Source organism: Babylonia areolata, chromosome 26, assembly GCF_041734735.1.
Source record: "Babylonia areolata isolate BAREFJ2019XMU chromosome 26, ASM4173473v1, whole genome shotgun sequence".
NCBI lineage: Eukaryota > Metazoa > Mollusca > Gastropoda > Neogastropoda > Buccinidae > Babylonia > Babylonia areolata.
In genome coordinates this window covers 23,066,881-23,076,617 of record NC_134901.1, presented here as the reverse complement: position 1 = coordinate 23,076,617, position 9,737 = coordinate 23,066,881, and the positions used below count along the sequence as shown (strand labels likewise).

General features: G+C 43.0%; 1 protein-coding gene across 1 annotated transcript; it reads left to right on the top strand.

Moving 5' to 3' along the window:
- The first annotated feature begins 7,554 nt into the window (after positions 1–7,554).
- Positions 7,555–8,589, top strand: LOC143300275 (acetylcholine receptor subunit alpha-type acr-16-like). The gene has a single exon (XM_076613871.1). The coding sequence runs from the start codon at positions 7,555–7,557 to the stop codon at positions 8,587–8,589; it is 1,035 nt and encodes a 344-aa protein (XP_076469986.1).
- The last annotated feature ends 1,148 nt before the right edge of the window (positions 8,590–9,737 follow it).

Here is a 9,737-nt window from a genome sequence, read left to right as displayed (position 1 = left end):
AATGTCGTTTGGTATGAACTCTTCGAATTCTTTTGAAAGAAAAAAATCGATTGGCCAAAGTTCTAACTTGGACACAATCAGTCGTACAGAACCGGCCTTTGATCTAATGAGCTCTCCTATGGGTTCTGAAAACGATGATTCCTTTCACTATGGAACAGAGTTTTCAAACACTGGTCGTTGTAATGATAATCATGATGGCGGGGACTCGTTTAGTGTCAGCAAGTACAAGTGCAATCTGTCCATAAAACACACCTGGTTCATGCTTCTTAGACTCCATCACCTGGGTCCTCAAGACAGGCGCAAATTGTCGAAACAGCTGGACATAATGTGTTTAAAACTGGGTATAGTCATGAACATAATGTTCTACATCATCTTTTGCTGCATTTGGATGCTGACCTAATTTTGTGAGCACACCGTGATAATACTTTTCTTTGGCAGTTAAATCTAGGAACGTACTTGGAACGGCCGTGGAAAGGTTTTGGCACACTTCAGTGGTTGTTTACGTAGTTGAATGAACTGTCAAGGAGCATTTTAAGGTGTGACAATTGCTCCATTTATTTTTCGTTTTCATCTTCTTTCTCTTAGTCTTCTTCTTCGCTTGTGCGCTGCGACTCCAACGTTCACTCGAGTATTGCACGAGTGGGATTTCACGTGTATGGCGGTTTTTACGTCTGCAATGCAGGCAGGCAGTCATACTCCCGTTTGATTTAGTGAAAAGTGGCTTCAATTGGAATGGAAGTGAGGTGACTTTTCGGGGTTTCCCGGTCTTCGATGGCGTGTTTCCTCACGCCGCCAACGTCCACTTCTCGCTCCCAGTCACAGCCAGCTACCGTGCGGCCCCCTCACCTCAAGTCTGCCAGCGGTCAGTCCCTGATACAACACCTTCACCTTACTGGTACTGTTGTGAATCACAGAGAACCATCCAATTTTGTGTCCTTCCTCACCTTCACATTACTGGTACTGTTGTGAATCACAGAGAACCATCCAATTTTGTGTCCTTCCTCACCTTCACCTTACTGGTACTGTTGTGAATCACAGAGAACCATCCAATTTTGTGTCCTTCCTCACCTTCACATTACTGGTACTGTTGTGAATCACAGAGAACCATCTGTCCTTTCTCACCTTCACATTACTGGTACTGTTGTGAATCACAACCATCCAATTTTGTGTCCTTCCAATCTTTTTGTCTATGATTTTTTCACGTAGCGCTACATGCCAATAGGCTCTTTTTGTTCCAATAAAAGTTTCAGTTTCAGTAGCTCAAGGAGGCGTCACTGTGTTCGGACAAATACATATACACTACACCACATCTGCCAAGCAGATGCCTGACCAGCAGCATAACCCAACGTGCTTAGTCAGGCCTTGAGAAAAAAAAAGGGTGAATAAATAATAGATAAATACATAAAAAAAGAACTACAACTACTAATATGTATAAGGCGCAAAAACGTGATGAAGTCAACTATAAGCGTACATAAATAAATAAATAAATAATAATAAAAAAAAGGTAATAATAATAAAAAAAAGAAGAAAAAAAGACAACGATGATAATTAAGCAAATAAATGTAAAACATGCAGACACACAATCACACATATATGCATAACAGATATGCACCAAACATGCAGTTTCACAGATATGAAAGCACAGTCAAATACACATAAACGTACATGAACCCCAACACACACACACATTACCCTGCACCTCCTCTACCCCCACTCCTCCACACACTCATTTCTAGGCTACGTATCGCAGCTTCCACGGCACACACACACACACACACACACACACAGAGGAACACTTACTTGTACAAGCACACACACATACGCCCATACCCCCCACCCCCACAAACATATATACAAAGATATATATATATGCACACCTGCACGTTCCAATATTCCGTTGCTCCCACAGTGTAGGCATGCATACACACACATACCTCATCATCTACCCCCTCATCCCCCCCCCCCACACACACACACATACGCACGTGCACAGAACTCTCCTGACACTTGTGTACACTTACACCCTCGCGCATGCACAAACGCACACAAACACACAGACCCACACATACACACAAACACACACATACACACACGCACAGAGGCTGCCACTGATTGGCCGCTAAGAGGGATGGGAAAAGATCTCTGATGCCAAGAATGTGGCGTCTAGTGTGTTGCTCAGTCTATTGTGTTTGGAAAAGCCCACAGAGACTCTGTTCCGTTTTGAAGGAGTTTGTGCAATGTTGGTTTGGAAATGATGCCGATATCTGTTTGATTTGCAAAGCATCGAGCTCTACCTTTCATGCTAGACTTACAGCCGCTCCCCCTCTCTGCCTTTATTTCTTTGAGGCGATCGATGGTGTGATGGCCTAGTACTTGTTCTTTTTGATATTCTTTGACTAAATCACCAGTTGATTTCACAATGAAAACAATATGTGGAAAAACAACAACAACAACAGGTCTCTTGCTTCAAGTTTTTACTCTTCTCCTCTTAACTACGATGAGTGGTTCAATGTGATGTTCACGTTAAGTCAGTATGCGTGCAAGGATACACTTACAGGACACACAGCTTTGGCGGCACATGTAGACCCTATGCATTGCACATTCATATGTATGTATATATGTATAAACAATCATATTGAAATGGTCACTGTTAAGATTAAGATTGCCGAACAGGTCGTGCTCAGGCAAAACTGAGAGAACAAATATCATTTTGTTCATGTCCATGCGTTTGTGTTTCTGCCAGCCGAAAAAGCGTGCATGTTTGCATACTTGTACATATGTTCTGTTCCTACAAAAAATCAAGATAGAAAAATACCACATATTGTTATCTTTGTTACAAAAATGGTGATTTGTGTCAGAATGTATAATTTAGAATTGTATAGTGGAGTACTACCTGCGTAAAAAATCTGCATTTTTGAAACTGTAGATAATTTTGCTTAACAAGACTCGTGGCTAATTTAGTTTCTCGAAAGAAAACAACATTCATGTTATATTTCAATTTGAATAGGATTCGAAATATAGAGGATAGGGTTTGACCTACCCATGCCAGTGTGTGGTGTGTGTGTGTGTGTGTGTGTGTGTGTGTGTGTGTGGATACATTTAAGCATATGATCTTACCGTTATGTATACACAAACGATACTGTTCCGGCTGGCCAGTTATCAATCTACGTCTTTTTAATGAGGTGTTTATGAGAAAGAAAGAGAGAGAGAGAGAGAGAGAGAGAGAGAGAGAGAGAGAGAGAGAGAGAGAGAGAGAGAGAGATGCTTGCCTGCGTGAGTGCGCGCGCGTTCGCGTATTAATGTGTGCGCACGCGCTCACGCACCTTTATAATTATGAGGATATCAGAAATGAATTGTTCATACTTTGTACAAGTAAGCCAGCTTTTGAAACACTCTTGTACTACAGTGAATACGGATTCTATGGTTGTGATGTTAATTTTTGAGCATGTCTCATGATTTCCCATTCAACCTTTATTTTATTTCTCATTTCCTGACAGCTGACTTGAAACGGATCTAACTAACTGGACGTGTGCACAAGATGTGCGGTGCATGCTGGTATGGCACTTTGGCAAAACGTTGTTGTGGCCAGCTTGATAGATGTGAATCTGTAGTTGTAACATTTCTAGTTGTTTGTTCTTTCTGATAGCCTGGGTGACGTGCATACTTATATAGCACCTATCCTTGGTCAGAGACTAAGCTATAAGCGCTTTGAAATACATGGAGTCATTTGCATGACAGGCTGCTTACTTTGGTAGAGCCAACTGAGAGTTGCCTATGGGCACTTCAGTCAGTCACAAACACACATGGAGACACTCATACACACAAATACACAGACACACACACACACACAATTAGACGATTGTGTAAAATACAATATTTACAGAAACAGATTCTTAAACGATACATTGTCCAAATACCAAGCCAAGCTGACTGACCTTACTAAAGGAATTACAGCCAAGGCTGGCGAGAAATTTGTTAACGGATGTTTCTTTTCATAACATGTTTATGTTTTATTGTGTCTTATAAACCAAAGGTTTTATTACAATGAAATATTCTATTCTATTCTATCCACACACACACATTTTCCTATTGAATATTGGCATAAGGAGGGATGGAGGGGTGGGTGGGGGTGAGGGGGGAGAACGCAGGGGTTGAGCCAGCAAAAACCAGCCCAAATAGACTCGATACCATTTGTGACAGATGTCAAAAGGAAAATCCAGTTGAGTGGAAAGTGTCAACCTGCTTGTTTTCGGGGTCCCCTGGCCACAGGTCACGTGGCACTGAACGTTCCAACAGAGCCCAGTCAACAACAGCAAGGAAATCAAGAGCAGAAGGGAGTGCCTGGCAATCATGGAGTTGACCATGGCTTTCTTTTTTATGGGGGCCATGAGTTGACCCAGCCCGCATCAAAAGCAACACTTCTGTCAACAGTGGCGAGATTTCAGCACGTGCAGTTCATCAACTGGCATCCCGTGTTATTTTGATAACTGCCTTACTGAGTAATATTGCCCTGCTCCGAACAGACAGGCACGAGCTCTGCCGATTGTGTTTACTTTGCCTGTTCGGCTTTTGTGGATTGACGTGGTGCAAATCGCTGGTCGACTGATAGCTTCCGGTTGATCACGGTGAGCTCTGGCGGAACCGGACGCACGGACAAGAGCAGACACTAGTGCAAGGGAGTGCTTGTGAAAACAGTTGATAAATCGTGTTCGTGGAATTTAGACGATGGAAAAACGGTTTTGCACGCAACAGCGTTCTGTGAAACGACAGCATCTATGGTAATGCAAACATACCCTGTTTATTTATTTAGCATTCGGCAGTTGCAGGATTTAAGCTGATGAGTTTGACATCGATCGGGTAGATCATGTAGCTCTGATAAAAAGATTTAACTTGCGAGGTTTCATCTGAAAGCAGTGACATTCTAAAAGTGCTTGTACCATTTGCACTGACTTCAGAATCATTGTTGACATCGTTTGTGATGTGTTGTGTCAAATGTCTGTGCTGCAGAAAAGCCAGTGGTATAAATTGTTACACAGATAATACGTTCTGATTCCAGAATCAGCCCAGCAAAAAACAGACACTTCAATGAAATCCATCGTCAATTATTGACAGGAATGTGTGCCATGACACGGTTGCGTGCCGTTGGAAATTCAAGTTGTTGTGACGTATATTTTCAACAAATGACTGATTCGTATTTTTATTTTGCAGAATTGTTCCTCGTGTAAGTTCCCAGAGTCAAAGGAACTTATGCAAAGACGATTTTTCTTCTTCAAAACAGATGTTGAAATTGGCCTGAAGTACCTCAGATGAGTGTTTTGTTTTGTTACTTTTTTTCTCATCAGTAAACGTATCTGAACTGACGGAATATATGAGAAATGGCGAAATAGTCATAATTTTTTTATATTTCTTGAGTGATTCATTAATGAAAAATATTCACTGTCACAGAATGCCACGCCGTTTCCACAGATTAACATGCCAAAAGCAGGTGTTTTTAGAATAATTAGTTGTTTTTTTATGTAATTCTAAACACAAATTTATATAATGTCCTTGAACATTGTGGGACAAGTCATAATTAACATGAAGGCATTTTGTTTCATAGTGTTGACAGTCGTTACAATGACACCGTTCCTTCCTTGTCAAGCTGATGATGATTTTATCGGGAACGAAAGTTACTTAATTCGACAGATACTCATGAAAAACTACGAGCCACTGGCACGCCCAGTAGCTCACCCCTCCCAGGTGGTTCAGGTCAATCTGTCCATTGGCGTGGAGGGTCTCATCGAGCTTGACATGAAGAAACAGACTCTGGTCTCCTTTGCCTGGCTGAACATCACATGGTATGACCATTTTTTGCGCTGGGATCTGAACCAGTTCCCTTACCGCCAGATCCGCTTGAAAGAGGACATGGTGTGGCGTCCTGACTTGGTCATTTTCAACACAGTCAACCGTCTGGACCAACTAGAAGACCAAAAAAGAAAGGTGATCGTTGAGCACACTGGAAAGATGGTATGGTACCCTGGAGGACTCTTCGAGACAGCCTGTTCTGTTAATATTTTTCACTACCCTCTGGACACGCAGACATGCACTGTGGATATAGCGCCTTGGTCTACAACCAATGACTACGTGAATATATCTCTGACTGAGCAGGCCTTTGAAATAGAAATGGAAAATCACCCTGAATGGAAACTGGTTAGCAAGACTGCTCTGCTCATTCAAAGTGACCATTTTACGTATATTCACTTCACCTTTACACTGAAACGAAAAGTAACGTTCTACGTACTGAATATGATTTTACCTATCTCACTGCTGTCTGTGATGAACTGTCTGGCGTTCTTGCTGCCTGTGGAATCTGGTGAAAAGATGACAGTCAGTGTCAACGTATTTTTGTCTTACACTGTCTTTCTCTCTCTCATCAATAACTCACTTCCTCCGAACTCTGACTCGGTGTGTCTCTTCAGCGTGTATGTCGCCGTGCAGTTGTCTCTGAGCGTTTGTTCCATAGCCATGGCGGCTTGCACTGTCTTCATCTACGAACAGAGTAAAGACTCTGATACAGTATCTCAGTTTAGGTCCCAGTTTTCAACTGTGTCTGGAGGACAAACACGTTTGCGAATGAGCTCTGATTCGCAGACAAAGAGACAATCAGACACAGACGAAGAAATGGTAAGTTTTTCAACCACGAATGAAGCGAGACCTTTGGATTTTGGAAACAGCGACTCATTTCACACTGGCACACAGTCAAGAGACACTGTTTCCAATGCAACAAATAAGGATGACGAGGGCGCGAGGAAAGAGCAGAGGGGCAGTGTGTCCACGGATCACGTGTGGCCCATGCTGGTCAGGTTCCATCACCTGAGTCTGCACGAGAGACGACAGCTGTCACGGCAGCTGAACAAGATGTGTTTAAAACTGAATTTGATCCTCACCATCGTGGGGTTTGTGGTCTTCGGTTTAAGCTATGTCTTTGCCTGACTTTTGTTTTTTTTGCCGTTTCTGTGGACAATCTGATGAAGCTACACTTCCCTGAAAGTTGGTACGATGACCAGAAAAAAAGGTTACACATAACAGATGGTGTCTTGTAAGAATGATTTTCATTCAGAAAATCAACAGCACTAGCTGGCATGAATGACATAAAAAGAACTACTGGATTTTTTTTCAGTTTTTTTCCCCTTCTATTACATCTGAGTGATTGCATTGGTAATTGAGTCAGAGGAGCTTGTGAAGAAACTTACTTTGTGCCTACAGTAGTTGGTTTGAAAATAGATTTGGCTAAAACTATCATCAACTGATGGATCATGTTTTACGGATTTTCCTTCTTTTTGTGACCGGAGTCAAGAATAACTAACTGCTTACACTTATCGACATAGAGAAAGTGAGAATCAATTTAGCATTTAAAACTGATAAAGTAGCAATGGCCGGAAGTGACTGCTGCAGAAGGAACAATTTCACAGGAGCACAAAAGCATACAGTTGGACAGTACCATACAAGACACTGGTAAAAGCTGGGTCTAAAATGCATCACTTTTATGCAAAATTGCAGACGATCGTTAAAATAATGAGTTTCTTTTCTTTTCAAGAGAAGATCAAGAGCAGTGAAGCTCACCTGATTCGTGAAACACTCCTGAAGAGCTACGACCCCCTGGTGAGTCCTACACTGAACTCCTCCCAGAAGGTGTACCTGAACGTCTCTATTGGTCTGAAGAGTGTCATCCAGCTGGACATGAAGAAACAAACCCTCATCTCTTCCGGCTGGCTGAGGATCACGTGGTACGATGAGTTTCTGCACTGGGACCCGCAGCAATTCCCTCACCGTGAGGTGCACCTGAAGGCAGACATGGTGTGGTGCCCTGACCTGGTCGTCTACAATACGCTCTCTGATCTGGATCAGATGGCGCGCCTGAAGAGGAAGGTGATCGTTCACCACACGGGACTGGTCACGTGGTACCCGGGAGGACTGTTTCAGACTTACTGCTCCGTCGACATTTTCCACTACCCTCTGGACACACAGACATGCTCTATAGAAGTGACGCCTTGGTCCACCACCAATGACTACTTGAACGGAACATGGGGGGATCCAGCCTTTGAAATCAGTGGCGGCATTGAGAACCACCCTGAATGGAAACTGACTGACAGGAAGACCAGGTACCAACTTTGGCCCGATAGCTTCTGGCGTATTTATTTCATCTACACTCTGGAACGAAAAGTGACGTTCTACGTACTGAACATGATTTTACCAGTCTCACTGCTGTCTCTGTTGAACTGCATGGTGTTCGTGCTGCCTGTGGAATGCGGAGAAAAGATGACGGTCAGTGTCACTGTCTTCCTGTCTTTCACGGTCTTTCTGTCTCTCATCAACAACTCACTGCCGCAGAACTCTGACTCAGTGTGTCTCTTCAGCGTGTATGTCACCGTGCAGATGTTCATGAGCGTTTGCTTCATTGTCATGGGAGCTTGCATTGTGTTCATCTACGGACAGGACAAAGACTGCTGCTTTGCATCTCAGCGTCACTTCCGGTCTTCAGAGTCCTCTGAAAGGAAAATGTCATTTGGTATTGTCTCTTATGACAGAAAAAAATGTCGTTTGGTATGAACTCTTTGAATTCTTTTGAAAGAAAAAATTCGATTGGCCAAAGTTCTAACTTGGACACAATCAGTCGTACAGAACCAGCCTTTGATCCAATGAGCTCTCCTATGGGTTCTGAAAATGACGATTCCTTTCACTATGGAACACAGTTTTCAAACACTGGTCGTTGTAATGATAATCATGATGGCGGGGACTCATTTAGTGTCAGCAAGTACAAGTGCAATCTGTCCATAAAACACACCTGGTTCATGCTTCTTAGACTCCATCACCTGGGTCCTCAAGACAGGCGCAATTGTCGAAACAGCTGGACATAATGTGTTTAAAACTGGGTATAGTCATGAACATAATGTTATACATCATTTTTTGCTGCATTTGGATGCTGACCTAATTTTGTGAGAACACCCCGATAATGCTTTTCTTTGGCAGTTAAATCTAGGAACGTACTTGAAACGACTGTGGAAAGGTTTTGGCACACTTCAGTGGTTGTTTACGTAGTTGAATGAACTGTCAAGGAGCATTTTAAGGTGTGACAATTGCTCCATTTATTTTTCGTTTTCATCTTCTTTCTCTTAGTCTTCTTCTTTGCTTGTGCGCTGCGACTCCAACGTTCACTCGTGTATTGCACGAGTGGGATTTCACGTGTATGGCGGTTTTTACGCCTGCAATGCAGGCAGGCAGTCATACTCCCGTTTGATTTAGTGAAAAGTGGCTTCAACTGGAATGGAAGTGAGCTGACTTTTCGGGGTTTCCCGGTCTTTGATGGCGTGTTTCCTCACGCCGCCAACGTCCACTTCTCGCTCCCAGTCACAGCCAGCTACCGTGCGGCCCCCTCACCTCAAGTCTGCCAGCGGTCAGTCCCTGATACAACACCTTCACATTACTGGTACTGTTGTGAATCACAGAGAACCATCCACTTTTGTGTCCTTCCCCACCTTCACCTTACTGGTACTGTTGTGAATCACAGAGAACCATCCAATTGTGTGTCCTTCCTCACCTTCACCTTACTGGTACTGTTGTGAATCACAGAGAACCATCCAATTTTGTGTCCTTCCTCACCTTCACATTACTGGTACTGTTGTGAATCACAGAGAACCATCTGTCATTCCTCATCTTCACATAACTGGTACTGTTGTGAATCACAACCATCCAATTTT